General features: G+C 35.1%; 1 protein-coding gene across 5 annotated transcripts in view; it reads right to left on the reverse strand.

Annotated features, from left to right (window-relative positions):
* The window catches only part of LOC107731638 (neurabin-1-like), a 48,753-nt gene that overhangs the window by 16,709 nt on the left and 9,448 nt on the right, over positions 1–22,596 (reverse strand). For all 5 annotated transcript variants that reach the window (XM_016542810.1, XM_016542789.1, XM_016542780.1 and 2 more), the window contains exons 3-8: positions 12,980–13,112; positions 12,437–12,557; positions 9,134–9,238; positions 5,879–6,014; positions 1,281–1,433; positions 365–418 (exon numbers count right to left, since the gene is read on the reverse strand). In XM_016542810.1, the coding sequence (XP_016398296.1) occupies positions 365–418; positions 1,281–1,433; positions 5,879–6,014; positions 9,134–9,238; positions 12,437–12,557; positions 12,980–13,112 (702 nt within the window). The remainder of the gene's footprint in view (positions 1–364; positions 419–1,280; positions 1,434–5,878; positions 6,015–9,133; positions 9,239–12,436; positions 12,558–12,979; positions 13,113–22,596) is intronic.

Below are 22,596 nucleotides of genomic sequence, written 5' to 3' on the forward strand. Positions count from 1 at the left end.
TTAAAACCCAAATTAATTTAAATTAAAAACTGACAATATAAATATAAACCTAATTCAAAATATTAATAAATATTATAAAAGTGCATAATAGTAAATAATACTAAAAATAACACTGATTTTTGCTGCCTTTCTGAGGTCAATAAGTCCTGCGGGTGCAATTTCCTCTTGCTTAAGTAAGAGGAAATTTATGATGACAAACAAGGAAGTCTTAAGTATAAGGGAAACTTGCAATAAATCCAGTTGTTGTTTTTCTTCAATGTACTGCAAATTCCAGTTGAAAAAAACAAACAAACAAAAAACAACAAGATCCAATTTGTAGCTTTTTGCGGGGGGAAAAACATTAGCAGATACAGCAGCCTCTTACCTTGTTCTTGAGTTTCTGGATCTCAGCTTCAGTGACAGTGTGTTTAATCTGCAGCTGTAGACACAAAGGAATAAGAGAGAGTAGAAGAAAGATGAGTGCAAGATCAAGGACAGTCCTCCTCTCAAAGGGAACTGACCAGAGAGGCTCTCTCTGCCTGACGACACTCTCTCTCTACAAATCCAGACTCAAGAGAAATAACAGCAGAGAGCGAGCAAGAAAAAGACCAAGACAATTGAGGAAGGAGTGAATTCTGGGATACAATATTTACATCGTTTCTCACAAAAGAATATGGTTTCTCATCAGCAGCAATTTTCAAGAAGAGCAGTGAAGATAACAGATAGTCCTAGGTACAAACCAATACTGAAACGTTATGTCCACTGCATGTATACTGAATCTAGGCCATGTGGTTTTGTAGACAGGAAAAATGTGAATCAGATCTATTTTCTTCAGGCTGATTAACATGTCATGGCAGGGTGTCAGTAGGAACTTGCAATTTTTTACAATTTAAAATAACTGCTTTCTATTGTAATACATTTCTAATGTAATTAATTCATATTTAGCAGCATTTTTAGCAGCCATTACTCCAGTCTTCAGTGTCACATGATCCTTCAGAAATGATTTCAATATGTTGATTTGCTGCTCAAGAAACATTATTAGCAATGTTGAAAACAGTTGCTTAATATTTTTCTGAAAACATGATTCTTTGATCATTAAAAAGTTGAAAAGATAAGCTATTATTCAACATAAAATTTACTTGAAATGTATTGCCAAAAACAACGAAATTACAATTTTTATCTGTATTTAGACAGAAAATAAAGCTGACAGTTGACTTAGCTTGACCTTTTCAGGTATTCTAAAGGTTAAGTACTTCCTTTCATTAATCATTTGTTAAAAAATGCATGCAGTCTTGGTTTACCTCTCGAAACTTCTGATAAAGTTTGGTGGCATCCAGTTCTGATGGCGAGATGATGTCCTCGTTTTCAGGTAAATCGAAAACCTCAATGGCCACATCTCGGTCTGTTCCCGTCTGCCCTGCCTCCTCTTCCTCATCCGTGGCGTACTCTCCTGTCTGAGCATGGGCACATGGGAATAAACATCCGCACTGCATTTACTGGAGCAATCAATGTGAAGGGTTTCTATCTTTAATAGGTGGAACAACTTTACATTGTGTGTCCAGGACGCTGTATTTTCTTAACAACAATAAAGATACTAGACCATTTCATATCCTAAAAACCTGGCTTTGATTTTATATTAACTGGTATGCTTAGCCAAATGAAACGTGAACTTTACCTCATTTTGCACAGATCACTGAGATGTGCTGTCACATTTTTAAATGATTTAACTTGGCACAAAAAATTTAAAATAAATAAATAAAACAAATCCCATATCTCAAACAAAATCTCAATAAGTCTTTTGACTTGAGCTAGTAAACAATGACCTAGCAGCCCACAGAACACCCTAGCAATCATGTAGCAATGCTCTAGCAGGCACTCTGAACATCTTAGTGATTGCGTAGCAACACATGCATAAAATTGAAAACTTTAGTCTGTTTTCAACGTGGCATTTATGTATGAAATACACTACTGTTCAACAATTTTGGTCTGTTTTTTTAACTGTCTCTTATGCTTACTAAGGCTGCATTTATTTGATTTAAAACAGTAATATAATTAATTTCTGTGATGGCAAAGCTGAATTTTCAGCAGCGTCAGTGTCACAAGATCCTTCAGAAATCATTCTAATATGCTGATTTGCTGCTCAAGAAACATTTCTTATGGTTATCAATGTTGAAAACAGTTCAGCTGCTTAAAGGGGTCATATGATGCGATTTCAATTTTTCCTTTCTCTTTGGAGTGTTACAAGCTCTTGGTGCATAAAGAAGATCTGTAAAGTTGCAAAGACTAAAGTCTCAAATCCAAAGAGATATTATTTATAAAAGTTAAGAGTCAGCCACACCTACCTAAAACGGCTCGTTCTAACACGCCCCCACATATCTACGTCACTATGTGGGAAGATTTGCATAACGCCGCCCAAATGTTCATGCAAAGAAAGAAGGCGTAACTTTTATTCACGTTGTAGTTTTGTTGTTTCCGCTGCCATGTGGTAAAGACGCTGTGTGCTTCGTTGTGAAAGCGAAACTATACTTTTTTTTAAATTCTTTGATGAATAGAAAGTTCAAAAGAACAAAATTTTTTTGAAATAAAAATCTTTTGTAAAATTATAAATGTCTTTACTGGCACATTTGTTAAATTTAATGCATCATTGCTGAATAAAATTATAATTTCTTTCTTTCTTTTTTTTAATTCATACTGACCCCAAACTTTAAAAAGTTTGGTCTGTTATCTTAAAATGATTTATATAGCATTTATTTCTCCTGCTTGCGTGTGGGTCTGGCAAAGTTATTTTAGGCGGATGGATGTGGAGACACACACAGACAGGTTGGTTCTGCTTGGCTGAGGTTCGTATCTGGTTGCAGGGCAGGGCTGCTCCCTGGGAGGCCTCCTTTCCAGATCAAATTTATTCTGCCTGGAAGGAGGCCATATATAACCCTGCCCGATGTACTGCTTTAACCTGAGTGGTCTCATTTGTGTTTCATCTGTGTCTCCTCAAGTCTCTCTCATCCCCTCACACACGTTAAATGAGAGGATACGGAGCGCAGCACACAGACTCCATATCATCAGTGTGATATTACCTCTCAGATACCCCCAAGGGGAAAATTAGCTAATTTTGGAGTGTCACATTCAATTAGTATATGTGTCACCATCCTTTTAACACACTGGTGGTTGCCATAACACACGTTTGAGGAAACTAATTGCAAGAAGTTAATATAAAGAGGCACAGAAAGTACTTAAGCCACAAAAAAAAAAAAAAAGTAAGAATGTCACTGTATTAGTTAACAAAATAGCTAATTAAGTTATATTTATTATATTTCATATTATAGTAAAATTCTATACTATTTTGTCTAAACAAATAAAAAATAAAACACTAATTTTAATACATTATTTTAAATGCTACATGTGAATTTTGGAACATTATAATGTGTAGTAAGAAAATGGATATTCAGTTTTTATTCATTTTTTTTAAAATGGGCATTATTTTTGTACATTTTCAAAATTACATTTAGCAGAGTTTTAAATGATTAGTGTGATCAGTAGAACAGTAAATGGTAAATGATAAATGACAAAGGTAAATGATAAAACACACACACACACACACACACTCACACACACACACACACATACATATATAACCAATACACTACTTATTTATGCATCCCTAGAAAAAAAAAATCTATATGCTAATTAAGAACTCATGATGTCCATAGTTACTGTCATGGTTGGTTAAAAGTAACAGCAACAATGGCTTAAAAAATTAGGTTACAAAACGGTTACAAAATCATTATTTAGTATACTATTATATAATGCTGCGAAATTCATATATTTATACATGTGGCTGATACTACTGTATGCCTGTTCCATCACCACTAACCTTTCCGAACCTTTCTTGGATGTCCTTGTAACCACTATATCCTGCAGGACCCTGCTGTTTTAAGGCCATTTACTGTTGGCAGGCAGCTTGTGAATGGTTTTGGCAGCTGCTAATCCACAGCACAGCAAGATTTCAGGCAGGTTCACACCATTCTGCCTCAGTGAACACACCAGCCCCTAAACCTTCATCTCTCTTAGATGACACTGATATGACACATTTAAACAGACATTCACATGTGCTGACGCTCAAGCACACACATGGCACATTCACACGAACAAACACCCACCCACCCACACGCAAGCATGCTAATCTTAAGCAAGGACTGCTACATTCATTACAATTCCTAACGGGCAGCCTGTCTGCTGGGAGTAGCCGCCTGTGCCAGAATTATAAAACAGTGCTGATCGCACAGCCATTTCAAGAGTGCAGCCGAGCCAGCCGCTACACAATATCCAGACGTTACCGCAGAGGAGGACTAATAAAACCATGCGGGTACATAAGAATGACATCAGCTAAATGTATAATGTGAGATTTCAACACATACATCCAGTCAAAATGCTATTTTAGATTCTCACTGACAAATAATGAGAGGCTTTAAAAAGTCACTCTTGCATCAGTACATGTGAGTCTTGCATCATTCTGCGCTGCACGAGAGCCTATAATGCTAAATTGTCCGTGTCCTCCAAATCACAAGGTAGAAATTGCTTTGCCTGGTCTACTGATGTAATTATCTTTGAATCGTAGCGGGCAATTAATTTAATGCTTTCTTCAGTCAGACCTTTCGTATAGAATCCCACCGCTGTGACAGATCTGCATGCATTACGGTAATGCACCGCTCTGAATCCTTTGAAAACAGATCGTAGCACAGTCACAGACGTGACAACAGACTTGTGGCACCTCTTGTTTGGAAAGCCAGGCTGCCCACCGATCCGCTAATGAGAACTGAGCAATAACTGCTCAGTGACTAGTAATATAACAAACCCCATCAACTCTCCATGGAGCAGAAAGCTGCCACTGTGGGTGTTTTTCCCATGAGAAGCTCTCAACAACCTAAGCACACTTTGTGACAGTGCTGAAATCTAATTTGTAGCACTGGAGAAATAGCATGGCAACTATTTGGGTTTTTTTTGTAGTAAGACTGATTTTTAGTGTGTGAAAAACAAAATATCAAGTGGGATATTATCAATTTTCTACTTTAAAATTTTATTTTTGTTGAATTAAAGTCAAAGAAAATTATTAAAATAAACTATTTTTTTACTCCGAGAAGAAGAGATTAACATTTACTACTACTACTACTACTACTACTAATAATAATAAACTTGAATTCCATGTTAAAAGCTGAATGAAACAGCAACATATCATTTGGTAAATGTGTTACGTTTTTATTATTTTATTTATATACATACATACATATATATGTATGTTATATATGTGTGTGAGTGTGTGTATGTGTATTTACACACACATTAATACTTCTATTTAGTAAGGAAATACATATATTAATGTTTCAAACTATTAGCCCCACTTTGTTTTTTGAAAACCCCTCATCTAGAGGAAACAACTGACATTTATATTTTAGATTTTTAGATTTATATTTTATTTATATTTTAGATTTTTCATTTCAACAGGAAGACTTAAATAGATGGAGCAACAAGTGTTTTTATGGCACTATACTATCTTTCCATCTTTCCAGCTGCAAATTTAGAAAAATATGGTCAAATGTAGGATACTGTGAGAAAAATTAAACAACAGATATGCTGATAAACCAGAACTGCGCATTCATAGTATTATTTTTAATATGACTGACAGGTTATAGCTAGGTTTTCTATAGATTTTGACTAGCAGAACTGCTTCATCCTGCTGCACTTTGATGTGACAAATTGTAACAGGCTGAGGCTTGTAGCATGGACGAATCATGGATAATAGATTTGAACCTGCTCCAACTGGCTTGTGACGGTTGATTAACCTGTTCCAACAGTCGCTGACATGCTCAGACAAGCTCTGATGTGAGACCTGTTCTGTGTTCACCTCGTCATCATCAGCATCATATTGGGCGTACTGTTGCTCCATCATCTCTCTCTGATGTCTCTCCTGCTCCAGAGTCTGGCTGATGAGTTGAGCCACCTCACTCTGCTGTCCCGGACGTTCTCGGCCAATCACAAACCTGCAAAGACATACCAACTGCTAATGAGAAGGGAGGGGGGCTTTGTGATCAAATGCAGTTTGGCAAAGGCTAAAAATTATTATGGCTATTGATTTTCAAATGGAGACATAGAACAGAATAGATTTTACATAAATGGGGTGGGTATAAAAATGTGGAAGATGAAATAGCATGTCATTCAGTAAAATAGAGAACGGTAAAAAACCCTAATTTTCTATTTCAGTGAAGTGAAAGATGTCAAGCTCTTTTCTTGCAGTGTCTGGCCTCAAACAGACGATTTTGTTCTCATTTCATTGACGGATTGTATCTTTTATAATATACCCCATAAATTAATGAATGTGACAGGAGGTAATTCTTGCGAGGTCAGTGTGATAAATGACTGTGACAAAGTGAACATAATAACGGTTTAAAAATGTTAACAGTTCTACTTGAGAAAATCAGGGAAAGAATTAATGCTGAAACATCGAAAACTTGAAAATGAAAGATTTTCATAAAATGTAAAGTTTGTCATTTCTGCACCACTAGTTGCACCAAACAGAATTGCAGAGAATGAATCTCTGACCTGTCTTACAATACTGAGCAATAATACATTCAAATAATTTCAAATAACTTAATAAATAAATAATCAAATATTTAATTCGAAGTCAAATATTTTATGCAAGCAACATTAAAATGTTAAAGTTACTTTACCTGTGAAAAATCCCTGTTTCCCTTGGTGTACTGGTGCTATTTTTAAGACCCATCGGTGAACCTGAAGTTTAAGAACTAACTACTGACTAAGTGGAAAACTGAATATATCGGCCAAACAGATTTTCTACGCAAGACATCAGCCTACAAATGACTTACATATACAGGTGCATCTCAATAAATTAGAATGTCGTGGAAAAGTTCATTTATTTCAGTAATTCAACTCAAATTGTGAAACTCGTGTATTAAATAAATTCAATGCACACAGACATGCATATGAAATTAGTAAAAGTTAGTGGAAACTAGAGGTCAAGGTTTATAAAGTTTTAAATATGGATATTTTTCTTACACAAATCCATTGCTTCGCTTCAGAAGTCCTTTATTACCCCCCTAGAGCCGTGTGGAGTACTTTTATGATGGATGGATGCACTTTTTTGGGCTTCAAAATCTCAACCCCATTATAAAGCTTGGAAGAGCCAGGACATTTTTTTAATCTAACACCGATATGTATTAATCTGAAGAAAAAAAAGTCATATACACCTAGGATGGCTTGAGGGTGAGAAAATCATGGGGTAATTTTCATTTTTGGGTGAACTATCCTTTTAGGTTATTTGACATAATGGTATAGAATTTTAATATATGCCATGCCATTTATCAATTACAAGCCATAACATGAAAGGAGTGAAAATGTTTAATAATTTGAGACAATTCCCTCCAATAATATTCACCCCATCCTCTGCACTGCACAATCCATGTTTTGGAGAACCAGCAGGGAAGTGCTCAGCATGGAGTCCTAATCACCCTGCATTAGGCACAGATAAGGGCCCAAATTTGATCTACATCTGAAGCAACAACTGGGCCAATACTGTGTGATGCCAAGCATCTCTGCTGCTTTTGCAGCATAGCTGACCTGGAAACAGTCCTCTCTTCCATCTCGATACCACACGCAGGGATCCCAACTGCTCCAGGACAGAGCTTTCTTATTGGCAAAACCCACCATTATTATTCACATACATCTGGAGTGACAGGATGCATTTCAGGATATACGCATCACCTCACCCAGTGAGGAGGCGTTCCTGCCAACTTGCTATAAAATTCCTTAGACTCTGACACTGAATCATCACAGCAATGAATCGCTCTTAATAGAGTGTCAATCTTCATATATTTATTGGTGGTCACTGGTGCAGATAGAGTTTAAGACCTGCCTTAATTCTTACAGTAGGTTAAATATAGCACAAATTCCAAATCTGGGCCACAATGCCTCATCGGTGAGAACAGAGAGAAATAACCAGCAGGAGGGAATATATCAAAACCAGGAAAGGATAGACAGCTGAAAAACAAAGAAACACTTACGATGATGTCTTACCTTCATAGTACTAGATGAATTTGATGTTTTCCAGTAAAAATCTGACTATATAAATATATAAACTATATAAATATATTATATTATAATATTATACATTATTAAATATTATTGATCATGAAATATATTAATTATATTATTTAATATTTATATTTATTACATATATATTTTATCAATTATATACACATTTATTTTTCTTAACTCATCTGTTTTTTGATGTTTTAAGCTAGATATATGGACAAATATTTGAAGAGAAACAATTTAAGATATATCTGAAAACAATTTTTCTTCTAAAGTACCTTTATTTCATTTCAAGGATGTTTTCGATGTTTTTTTTTACTGGAAAATAAGACAAAAGTACTGACCAAGAAAATTATTTTATGCAGACTGTTTCAGTATCTGCCTGGCTATATGAAACCATATAAATCAAGAAGGCTCTGTCCCTCTCAAAATGTCACATTTAAAGCGATATTTCACCCAAAAAAAATCAGAATTGGAACAACTTGAAAATGAGTAAATGCTGACAGAATTTTCATTTTTGGGTGAACTGTCCCTTTAAGGAAATAATATTTAATTAAACCATTTTAAATAAACATACATTTGAAGGTAAATTCATAGTTCCAATCAAGTAATTTTTTTCAGTGTGTTTATGTTTACAGAGGAAGTATGATACACCACTGACAGCATCTGTTTAAAAACAATATGCTCCATCATGCTGTACAGCTCTACTGTTAATGAAGAGTCTTGTTTTCTTACAGTGTGAAGTACTCCTGCTGGCCGATATGCTTTTCAAAGACATGCTCTCAGCTGCCGTGTCTAAGGGGAGTTTAGATACACTAATAAGAAGTCTGTGATTTTTCTCACAAGAAAGCTGAGTGGGAGGGAAAGACGATGGCATGTCATGCTATTTCATACGCTAATAATAACACTGGTCACTCTAGCAGCCTGTAAGCTACGGTGAGGATTCGGATGTGGGGATGTGAGGATCTTGCGGTCAGCATTCAGGGGCAAATCTGGGATCAATGAGACATAATAACCAAGCAAAAATGGCTGTAGACATCTCGTATCTTACCTGACCACTCCCTGTGTATTTCTCAGGACAGAAGCAGCGAAGCTCTGAGTTACTCCCACCAGACTGGTGCCGTCAACCTCCACGATTTGATCATTCACTTTAATTCTGTGGAAAATGAAGGTTGTTATGTTGTAATGCTTGTTATAGTGACACTATTAGGACATTGTGCAATCTCTAAAACAGGTTTGGAGAACTGTATGAATACTAAACATCGATTTCTCTGTCATTCTGAGATGACTTTTTTTAATAAAAGCTTAATTATGTTCTGCCTGGGGCCTTCTCATCACTCTGCTATGATTAATTTTTTAAGTGGAACAAATATGCTGATGTATGAAGGACACAGTACATCCTGGGACAGGGTTTCCCAGAGTTTGTGAACCCTTAGAGTTTGACACAGAACTTCAGTGAGAATGGCTTCAAAGACATTAAGATAAAAGTATTGATGCAAATTAAAGTTTGTAAAGATGTATAAAGATTTATTTCTGCATAATTATGGCAGATATGTAAAGACACCAGTATCAAGAGTGAATTAATTTCATAATTCATAATATGCAGTAATAATAATAATGATGATGATGATTATTATTATTATTATATTAAAACATATTTTCTATAAATATATTCTTTATACTACTAAATTATTGTTTCATAATATGGAATAATCAAATGGTAATAAAAACTATTATTATTGTAGTTGTTGTTTATGTTAATAATTACATAAAAAATTAATTAATAAATGTTATTACATTTTACAATTAATAAATTAATAACAAAAAGTATTTTATAATTTTTATATATTTTATACAGATATATTCTTTATACTACCTGATGTATGAAGGACACAGTACATCCCGGGACAGGGTTTCCCAGAGTTTGTGAACCCTTAGAGTTTGACACAGAACTTCAGTGAGAATGGCTTTAAAGACATTAAGATAAAAGTATTGATGCAAATTAAAGTTTGTAAAGATGTATAAAGATTTATTTCTGCATAATTATGGCAGATATGTAAAGACACCAGTATCAAGAGTGAATTAATTTCATAATTCATAATATGCAGTAATAATAATAATGATGATGATGATTATTATTATTATTATATTAAAACATATTTTCTATAAATATATTCTTTATACTACTAAATTATTGTTTCATAATATGGAATAATCAAATGGTAATAAAAACTATTATTATTGTAGTTGTTGTTTATGTTAATAATTACATAAAAAATTAATTAATAAATGTTATTACATTTTACAATTAATAAATTAATAACAAAAAGTATTTTATAATTTTTATATATTTTATACAGATATATTCTTTATACTACCACATGAATTAACATAAATAAAGTGCATACATTAATAAAATTTATATATTAATAAAATACAGTACATGTATACATTAATAAAATACATTCATAATATATACTTCATACTACATGACTGAATATAAATATGATTTTTGATTATGTAAAAAAATTAATTAATAAATGTTATTACACTTTATAATTAATAAATTAATAACAAAAAGTATTTTATAATTTTTATATATTTTATAGATATATTCTTTATACTACCACATGAATTAACATAAATAAAGTGCATACATTAATAAAATTTATATATTAATAAAATACAGTACATTTATACATTAATAAAATACATTCATAATATATACTTCATACTACATGACTGAATATAAATATGATTTTTGATTATGTAATAATTACTTAAAATCCTAGTGAATACTTCAAGTAAATAATTTAGGCCATAGGACTTAAAAAGGACAAAAAAGGTTGAGAACCATGAACAATATTTTTATGTTTTCAGTTGGACTTGGGTGGTCACATTCTTTCATTTCAGCAGCTAATGCTTAAAAGACAGAGGGAATTACAATCCTATAAGATTACAAGGACGAGTAAGCTCCTCAACAACTTGTGATAATATATTTTCAGAATGCTACAGTGTGTGCATGAAGAGCTCCAACTGTGTGATATCTGTAATGAGCTTTGTGAGTTTGACCAAATTGCCTTGACCCTTGATTCCTGTCTGGATATTGAGCTCCTGGCAAATCCCGTCTGTTATGCAGGCAAAGCAGACTGAGGGATGCTTGCAAGATTGAATCCTAATGTGCACCTAAAGAGTGTGGCGTAAGCACAGCTTGACCTTCACATGCATTTTGCAATGTCACCAATATAGTAACACTGAAAGCAGGAAATTATAATTCTGCTATGCAAAAAATAAGGACTCCAGTGCAAAGATTTCAATGTCACTGTCGAATCCTACATTGTTACACTCAGCTCAGAAACAGCTTGAGTTAATGGTGGGGGAAATTACATTCTGGCTATTGATTGGTCCTTTTGAAACCTGATTGCAAAGCTTGCAGTTGCTTGGTAATCTTGAAACAAGTAAAAATTTCTCAAGATTTCAGCAGTGTTTGATGTCACTCAGCTGAAAAGCTGAGACCACATTGAAAGACTGGGATTCAGAATCTCAAACTTGGAAATAAACTTAAAGATTTAGAATTTCAAAATAATCTTTAAAGAAACATTATAATGTAAAATGAATAAGAAATACTTCAGATTCTGCACTATTTCTAGGTCAATAATAAGTAAATTTGTGACACTGATCATGTGACTCTTTGTACAGATATTCAACTGAAGTTCAAGATGCTCTTTGAATCATTTCAAATCTTGCTGGAAAACATGATCGACCGGTTTTACATAAACTTGTAGAGTCATGTCAAATTTGTTGATTGCTGCTGCCATTAAAACTAAAGGGAGACAAAACAAATACTAAGACATTAAATAACTTTTCACACAAAATTTTATGCTGCTAATATAATTTTAATTAAAAAATGAAAAAATAAATACTTTTCTATTTTAATAAAAATTTTCACTAGTGGTCTCAAACTTGGTAAAGCAAAAAGCATTTTCTCCAAAAACCGTTTACTAAAATTACTAGACTAGAGTGTTTGGCCAGATGTGAAATGGGCTGCTTTCATTCCCATCCCTACCCTCTCTTTAGGATTGTCAGGCTCTTGAGCTACAATCAGTGATAAAGCCCAAAAGCTTTGCTTTAATTTTAGGCAATGTGCAAATCTCATGACGGACTCTCAGGGATTCTCTCACTCTGGGTGCAGCTGAACAGAGCAAGGACAAGAAACCCATTATTTTGAACTATTGTTTGACCAATGGAGTTTTTCTTTCTACATGGAAAATACTCATATCCATTTCCAAAACGTAGGGTGATATAATACCAATATATACGTCCATTACTACTTTCTATGTGCTGTTTAGTTTACCTTCCATCTCTCTCTGCTGCTCCACCCTCTATGACAGTCTTGACGAAGATGCCCAGCTTCTCCAGGCCTGCATCAGCGCCGACCCCCATTCCTATAATACTGATGCCCAGGCCGTCCTCATCTGACATCCACAGATGAACATATACACAAATCAATGAAAGGAAAAATATTAGTGGTGAGCAAATGGAAAGAATGACAATTCACTAAATCATTGGATGTTTGTTGGATGGATGCATGTTTATTGTAACTGATCAATATTCAAGGCTTACCATTGATTCACTCACAAAATATGCAAATACATGTAGAATATTTCCCTGAAAACCTGTTTATATCTATCCTGTTTTTGTTTTTTTTTGAGAAAGCTTATACAAGGGCTAGTTGTCACAGGGGCTATACGGTTTCAACAGCTGTAAGGTTAAAACTATACGAGTAAAAACTGACTGAAAATTATTTTCTGGAGTCAAAAGTGTGACAACTAGACCTACTCTCACTTATAATAACTATCCTAAATGATTAACCTGACACTGCCGTCCTGCTAGTCACCTTTTTCTAGTTCTACAGGGAGAAGTTCCAGCTTCTCCACCCGTTTCTCCAGCTCATACTCAGCCGAGGATGCCACCGGGTCCACCTCTTCATTCCTCCTGTCATAATCTTCATTGGAGTAGGTTTTGAACACCTGGCAGTGAGAAAAAGCCAAGGCCAATGTCACAATACTGAGGTCACAAGACTAAAACAGCCGTGTAAAGCAGTTTTTTTTTTTTTTTACTGTTACAAAAGATGGAGTATGCGAACCATGCAGGGCCATAAGGGATTTAGTTCCGTATATACTGTACAAATATACTGTACAATTCTATTGATCTCATACTCTCTCTCTCTCTTTATATAGTGAGACTGTGAGGCAATGTCTCTTGTTGCATCAGAGCGTCTTCATAATGGTGCTTATCGGCTGAAACACAAACTGTCATTTGCCATCTTCTCAGTGTAAGTGATGGTCCTGTGCACAGTGGTGTGACCCCTAAGCAGGTCCTCAGACAAAAATGGGCCCCATGCCAATGCTACACTTGCCTGTCTCCCCCTTATCTGTTTCCTTATAAAAACAGTTTCATTGGATAAGTTGTGGCCTCATGGTGACACATAAGTTTCCCTGACCCAGATTCAACAGTATTTCATCTTAAAAGAACACACTTCCTAAGGAAAGTTCCAGGGTTAATATAGAAATAATACAATTTTAAGACTTTCAAGAACAGTTTATGTATATATACTGTATATACTTATATATATATATATATATATATATACTGTACATTAAAAACAGTAATATTGAGAAATATTGTTACATTGTTTTAAAATTACATTTTAAAATATATTAAAAATGAAAAGTTATTTTAAAACTCTTCATTTTTAATATATTTTAAAATGTAATTTATTCCTGTGATGACAAAGCTGATTTTTCAGCAGCCATTACTCCAGTCTCCAGTGTCACATGATCTGTCAGACTCTGTTCTGTGTTTTGTGTGTGTTTTGCTCCCCATGTGTTTCCATGCCCTTATTTGGTTTTCCTGTTCCTGCTCCCTGATTGTTTCCCATTTGTTTCCAGCTGTGTTTTCCCTCATGTTATTATGTTTCATTAGTTCCAGGTGTTTCTCGCCATGTCTTGTGTAAAGTGTTCCCGGTTCTTATGCTGCGTTCAAGTCCTCCTGGGACGTTCGTACTTACGAGTTGACAAGTCGTAATTACGACGTCAGGTGCGTTTGGGAAATAATTTTTCATGTGCGGTGCCAGTGATCCTTACGTCCGTTTCAGAGAACCAGAGAACAAATATTTCAATCGATCGTTCAAGCATTGGTGGCACCGAAATCTGCGTTCTGATTCGGTTCTAGTTAGAGATGCACTGATTGCAATTTTCTTGGCCGATTCCGATTTCCGATTTTTTGTTAGTCGAGAATGCGCGGATGATGTTATTGCCTGTGCCGCTGGTAACGAAACGGATCGGCTTGGAATCGGAAAGAGGTGAGACTGACCGGCCGATCATAGATCCGGGCCGATCATGAGGAAAATCGGCCAATTCCGATCCCTGGCCGATCGATCGGTGCATCTCTAGTTCTAGTACATACCGGTTACATAGGTACCGGTGCCATATTGGTACCGGGTTTCGGTACCCAACCCTACTCACAGTAGCGCACCGTGACATGATCCTCCAGAAATCATTCTTTTATGCTGATTCAATGGTCAACAAATATTTCTTATTATTATAAACGTTGAAAACTGCTTAATATTTTTGAGGAAACATTGATACATTTTTTTCAAGATTCTTTGATGAAAACAAAGTTAAAAATAACAGCATTAATTTGAAATAGAAATTATTTATCACAGCATACATGTGTCTGCTTACATTAATCGTGACGTTAACCGCATGATTTGCATAATCTTAGAACTGTACATTTCTGCCATATAGACATTATTTTGACACAGTCACCTCTGACAACAGATCACTCTTAATTGTAGAAACATTCATTTTCTGCTTCTTTGAAATTTATTTTGAAAAGCACAATATAAATAGATAAAAGAAAGAAAGAGCATGTCTTCATGGTCACCTTTGATCAATTTAATGCATCCTCATTGAATAAAAGTAGCCTATTAATTTCTTTAAAAACAAAACAAAACAAATGACCCCAAAAAGAAATATATACATAAAATATTTTTAAATAAATATATTTAAATAAAATATTTGATTAACAATATGTTCTAAATTAATTAAAATAAATCTTCTAAATAATAATTTATATATATATATATATATATATAAATCGAACCCACACTGCTCTACCACTAAGCAAATGAACATGCTGCATTTACCAGCAGGCAGTTGTCAGTGTGTCCAGCAGCTGCCACCATGAGAATCATCAGCTTCTATTAAACCATGACTGATCATAGCAGAATCAAAGCTATCTCATCTGTGAAGAAAGCCAATTAGACTAAAATCTGACGTTTTATGCTAATTACAAGCCTAAACCAATGAATCCAAATCCTACGTGGTAGAAAGCACTCCGAAACCAGAGCGTAGAGTATCCAAGCATTGGGACAAAAGCAAGCATAATCTCTAGTGCACATTACAACATCAATAATGTAAACTGATCAACAGCTATGCATTATTGAGAAGTCACATTGCTGACCGAATGATTAGCTGAAGTGCATTGGGCCCATTGTCTACAGTTCTTCAATGGATTTGATGAAAATCATATTGGCAGAAAGGGCTGGACAGTAACATGTTTAGCTTCAAGGCTTCCCTGACACAGTTATAGACTCCTATACAAAGATGCCAGGAGGGCATATCCAGAAACATTCCCTTGAGTAGAGGTCTAACATGAAAGTGAAGACATTTCTAGAAACATCCATCTCTACATTCAGTGGATCTGTTCCAGAGCTTCCCTCACACCCTATTCTCCTGTATTCTCCTGAGCTCAACCAACTATCACTGTGTGTGTTGACAGTCCACACTCCACAGCTGGCTAAAAAGCAGCCGACTGTCTTTTGTGAATCTGCCAGACATGACAACCATGAGGGGTTCTACACAACAAACAAAGAGTGGGCAGTGTGCTGAAGGCTACTGTCAGGTCTGACATGCCATGGGAGAACATAATAATTCACATCTTCTTTTGTATTCATTATAGACACCTATAGAGTAGCTGTCTAAGACACTTTATGTTTTGCTTTAATATAATTACATGGTTTTTAATTTTACATGGCTTAAACATATGATAATTTGAAGACAAAAATGTTTGTCACCAGGCACCGAAAGTGAATAAACATTGGCTTTGAAGCGTAATTCGATACAGAAATTTACCATTTGAGATTTTTAGAATGAGTGACATAAAACATGATTTAAATCGTAATCGTTAAGTGATTCAATTGAAAGAAATAATATAGTACAAATAAAAAAAATTAAAAGGAATAAAATGAACAAAGCATATTTGTGACTGTCATGATTCTTTTAAACCGTATCAGACATAGACTACTACAAACACACTACTATTCAAATTTTTTGGGGGGACTCCAAAAAAATATTAAGCAGCACATATGTTTTCATCATTGATAATAATAAGAAATGGTTCATGAGCAGCACATCAGCATATTAGGATGATTTCTGAAGGATCATGTGACACTGAAGAATAGAGTAATGGCTGCTGAAAATCCAACTTTGCCACCACAGGAATAAATTACTATTTAAAATTAATTACAATAATAAATTACAATTTATTAAAATAAAAAACCTAAAAACAATAGAACTAAAATAATACACACACACATACATTTATTTAATTTTTTTTGGAAAATAAAATAAGCATTAAGAAAAAGTTATCAAGGCAACTTTGGGCCTTGTATGAAATGTATCAGTGTTTTCAATTATCAGTCTGCCTGTTAATTATTAATTAAAATAAATAAATAAATGAAAAACTCCACAGAACAGAAAAAAACTGTTTACTTCAGTAGGTACCTAAGTAGTTGCTGAATCTTTTCTTGGCTTCGGTCCGACTAACAGCAATACTTTTTGTGATCATCTTTGTGCTTTTTCACCCATCTAGTAACATTGATTCGTCCCACTCGACTCACCTCGCTATCATCAGCCTCACCTCTATCTCCTGTCATTCTACCATTAGATCAATACACCTGTTAGCTGCCTTCAAACAAACTCAGTGCATCTCTTTTGTCTTCTCATCATACAGTAGATCAGCTCTCACTCGATCCTTTATCCTCTATCTATTGCTCATACACTCTGGCATACTGCAGTCTTATATTTAAAACCCAGCAGCCTGCGAGGTCTTTGGCTCCAACTGCTACCTTGTATAATAGCCAAGAAATGTAAGCTTGTATAAGCGTTTTGCTGTTCGGAGAGCACTACATTTTTATTGCGTGTTGTGAGATCCCACCAAAGGCTCTGAGAGCTTCTTATTTTTCTCGGCGAATTTCTACAGAACTGCAGGGGTGAGTGAAACTGAGCCAGGCCCATCATACATCCCTCTACTCCCACTCACTTCCTCGTCCCTCTTCCCTCATTACTTCATTATCCCTCTCGTCTCTCATCCTTCTTTGTGTCACTGCACTTCTAGCGAAGCAGCCATGGCTCATCTGTATGCCTCTACTGCAGCATATTACACCAGCACGCCTCCAGCTGTATCGTGGGTGACTGCAATCCTTGTGGGGAACAGTCCGAGGATTAACCGAGGGGCAGGCTGAGGGGAAACAGAGAGGGATGTAGCAGAACAATCGACTGAAAGTCTTTGTTGACATTTGTATCATGGACTGGCAACGGCACTGCGTGGCTCAGAGTCTGGCTGACTGCTACTGATCACATTAAATGGCCCTACAGTCAAGCAGTGGTGCCAGCGCTCTCAGTATCACCACACACACACACACACACACACACACAGCTCTCTCGCAGAGGACGCTGAAGCTGATGCTGAGTGGATTAACCATGCAACAGACGAATCTGTAGACAGACATTCCTGTACTATTCTCTAAAAACAGGAAGCTGCTCCAAAATGAGGTGCTTGGCAAAGTCAAATGAATTATCATTCTACCATATTGTTAAGGAATACATTTAAATATGGGTGTTTCTTCAACTACAGGCACTTGTGGGCCTGTGGAATGTTTTTTTTTTAAAGAAATTAATACTTTTATTCAACATAGATGCATTCAAAAGTGAAGAAAATAATCATATGGTTTCCACAGAAATATTATAATAATAATAAGAAATGTTGTAAAGCCAATAATGAGTAATGGCTGCTGAAAATTCAGCTTTGTCATCAAAGGAATAAATGGCATTTTATATATATATAAAATGCCATATATTCCTATTAACCATTTAAAGAAATTAATACTTTTATTCAACATAGATGCATTCAAAAGTGAAGAAAATAATCATATGGTTTCCACAGAAATATTATAATATTAATAATAAGAAATGTTGTAAAGCCAATAATGAGTAATGGCTGCTGAAAATTCAGCTTTGTCATCAAAGGAATAAATGGCATTTTATATATATATAAAATGCCATATATTCCTATTAACCATTTTATAATATTATATAAAATATTCACATAGAAAATGGCTATTTTAAACTGTAATCAAATTTCTGTTTCTACTGTATTTTGATAAAAAATATGCAGTCTTGGTAAACATAAGACACTTTTTAAAAAAAGACCAACCCTAAATGTTTGAACGGTAAATGGCTACATTTATTTACATTTTCACAGTTTTGAAAATGTAATTCTAATGTTTATAATGCATTTTTTAAAATGGAACTTCTATTGAATAAAAATAAACACTTGGGGCATAGAAGTGCCTGTAGTGGAATAATACATAAAAATATATGAATCACCAGTTTCATGATGACATGTATTTGAATGTTTGCTAATGCTGAAAGTTATTAAAAGCCAGTCATCTACGTGGTAAAAGCCTTCAGAGTGAGCATTCCATGAGTCTCTGCATTATTTTAAAAGCCATTTTATCTTAAAAAAAACACTTTAGCATGGAGGAGACGTGAACTGATGAGTCAGGTGATATGAAACTCTCCAGCATAATTAGCCTTTTGCTCCGTGTCAAGACAACAGCTCCTTCAAAATGCACGTCATGTTCATCCTCTTGACTCTTTTTTTCAGTTTATCTGGCCTGGAATGTCATTTCGCCCTCTTTTTAATCCGGTGTTTGTGGAAATACCTCTGAGGGCCTCGCCACCCGCCAAGACGTAGCATGCTAGTGCAGTGAGCGGGAGCTACTAGCGTAAGGGGATAAACAAGACACAAACAATTGCTTACTTTATGCTTCATTCTCATGTGTTGGCTGAGTCTTCTCACATGATCAGTAACATGGTCTTATGAATACATAATTCATCAACTGACCACATGAGTGGGTGAGTGTTATATTTACAGGTAAGTGTTCGTGCAAGCTAGTTCCAGCTAACAGCCTAAACTGAACACGCATGCTTTATCTAGAATATATATATAATAAATAAATAAATAATAATGCTGTTTTATCTCTTGTAAATCATTTACAATATAAAGTGTAACATATATATACTGTATGCATATAGTATAAATATTTTTTTCTAAATTATTATATTATTATTATTATTAAATAATAGATATTCCTGAGTACAATGGACACTTATTGTGGGGGAAAAAAATGGCACTCTACACAACTGGGTGAACACACAGCGACCACATTTGTCCTGACTGTCTCACAACAATACAGGACACTGTGTCAGCATTGAACACCTCCTTGTTTCCAGCATGGAAAAAAGCAGAAACTACACTCTCTGATAGCTTCAGAGATGGCCTGTGACGGGGGGCGGAGGGAGAGCTGTGGAGAATTAGCGCCTGACACGGAGAGCTGGAACGGCGCAGCGTCAGAACCACAGGCCTGTCTTCTGTTTCCACAGTCGTTAAAAATTCATCTCCAGAAGGGGTCAGATGTCAGAGAAACAAGCAAACAAAAAATACCACAGCATTCATAATGCATTTCGAGACAGATCTTTGCCAGTGACTACAGCTTCAAAATTGCTGTCATGAGAACAAGGCAATTGCTTAATTGCCTATTTTTTTCTGAACACGAAGTGCACAAACTGTACATTGATATCTCATGACAGCAAGTTTGTTATGCGAAACAAATTCAACAAATGAGCAAAATCAGTTTCCCAATGATTACATAACTGATAACTCCTGTAAACAGACCAAAATGTAGACATGTCTACAAAAGTAATGGACAAAACTTTTTTTTTTAATGTACAGTTTTTCTCTTGGAAAAGGGACAAAAATAGTGATGACTCATCCTGCACTACACAAATTTTTGTCCAATCAGATGCTCTCTACAGTTAGATTCCCCCGCCTCCTAATACCCACTGCAACTAAACAGAAAGCAGCAAATCATAGCTGTTATGTAGCTAACTAAACCCTACTGGCCTTTTTATGATTTTTCTTTTCAATGGATTGGCGCTTCAAAATGTTAGGCCCAAACTTCCTGTTTAAATAGAAAATCAACCAAGGATAGAAAACTGTGCTTGTTGGATGATTAGCAACCACCTAAGTCCTCATGAAATCACCAACTGAGACATCTTTATCCACAGTATAAGGTTGAAATAGACTTTTTCCAATTACATAAAGCCTCCTTAATCTACTCAAGTCAGGGTCACTACTTCAAAAATACCTTGATCTACTGAAGATCCCTTAAAATAAAATAAAATGAAAATGAATAATACATCCTCTGCTCAGCTCACTCACCTAAAAGATTTTCTTATCTACCTTCCTGAAAGTATGTTTATATATATTTAATATAACCCTAAAATATGGCTAATAACTAGACTATAGCCATCCACCCTTTTAACTGAATTACAGGACTGAGCTGATACAGTAAAAGGCTGGATTGATTCTGTGTGGTCTATATACACAGTATGTGCATCTGAGTACAGAATGGAGTGTATAATCATTGAATCATTTCAGCAGTCATTCAACTGCTGCCCAGTCTTTCAAATCCATTTAAATCCATTAGAGAATCAAGAAGGAATAAATATGCCATAACAAGAGGCTGAGATTAGCAGAGCTAAAGTCATATATCATTCAGCCTGTAAGTGCAGTTTATGTAGGTGGATGATGACAGGATGGGTGTAACAACGGGTACAGCTAAACAAACACTAATATTGACTGTAAAACAGACAGTCGCTCCTTTATCAGGCAGTGTCATCTGATGGGATCTGGTTACTTTGCTCTCAATTAAACCTAATATTAGACAATTATCTTCTTAACAGAAATTACTCGACTGCACAACCACACTAGTATTCATGTTCAAAATCTACAGTTGCTGAATTTTGTGACAAAAAAAGTGAATATAAACATGCCTGAGACATTAGACATTAGTCTCACACTTTCACATGATAATGCAAAATTTTTTCCTCTCGTTTTGTTTCATTTCTTGTTTTGCAGTGGGTAAGGCACATGCTTTTGAAAAGCTGCAAAAGTAGTAAAACTGATTTGTGCAACTAACATCCATCTACAAAAAAGGACAGGCAGAGGACTTGGCTACTGGATGCAATGTCCTCATTATCAGAGCTAGACTAAAAGGATGTGCACATTGAGTCAGGTCAATGAAACTGACTTGAAGTGCCCTCCACTGCCTCCAGTGGTTAAAAAACTACCCCTGTGGAATAAATCCATTAAAGGGGTCATATGATGCTGCTAAAAGGAACATTATTTTGTGTATTTGGTGTAATGAAATGTGTTTATGCGGTTTAAAGTTAAAAAAACACATTATTTTCCACATACTGTACATTATTGTTTCTCCTCTATGCCCCGCCTTTGCTTTAAGATCCTGATTTTTATATTGGACCTCATGTGGTGACCCATCACAGTACTAAAAGCTTTTTAATCATAGAAAGAAAAGAAAAGTCCCAAAAGGCTTAGTTCACTCCAAAATGGAAATTCTGTCATCATTTACTCACCCTTATGTCATTTCAAACTTGTATGACATTCTTTTTTCAGTGGAAATTTCAAGTTACATTCTCAAATTTCACACCAAAAGCGATCATATGACTTCAGAAAAGCCCACAATATACTACTTTTATATGCTATTTTTATGGTGCTTTCACATCCTTTTTGAAGTTTGAAAGCTTCAAATCCACATTTTTTTTGCAATGACAAGACAGTTATCATATACATTCTTCATAAATTCTCCTTTAGTGTTTCACTGGAGAAAAAGTCATACAGGTTTGGAACAACATGAGGGTGAAAAAATGTCATATTTCAGTGAAATATCCCTTTCATCAACCAATAAAAATTACTAATTTTACAGTACCACAAACTGCACCCACCCACCAATAGACCTACAGTAATTCAGGTTAGACACCATATTGAATTTAGCGCAGATGAAAACAAGGCTGTGAGGGATAGACTTGCAGTCTTTATAATGGCACGCACTGTAAAGGTCCAAGATGATTTCACAACTCACAAAACTGTATTATGGAGCATTTGTCTTCTGAAAGTTTTTGTCAGAAAAATGTTTCGTCAGCCGAACAATCAGTATGTTGTTAAACATAGAAACATACTTTGAATGAGCTGTACTTCTCTCCCTTAAAAAGCCTAGTTTTCATTTCTGTCAAATTAAATATGGCG

Source organism: Sinocyclocheilus rhinocerous, unplaced genomic scaffold (genome assembly GCF_001515625.1).
Source record: "Sinocyclocheilus rhinocerous isolate Xijiao unplaced genomic scaffold, SAMN03320098_v1.1 scaffold193, whole genome shotgun sequence".
Classification (NCBI taxonomy): Eukaryota; Metazoa; Chordata; class Actinopteri; order Cypriniformes; family Cyprinidae; genus Sinocyclocheilus; species Sinocyclocheilus rhinocerous.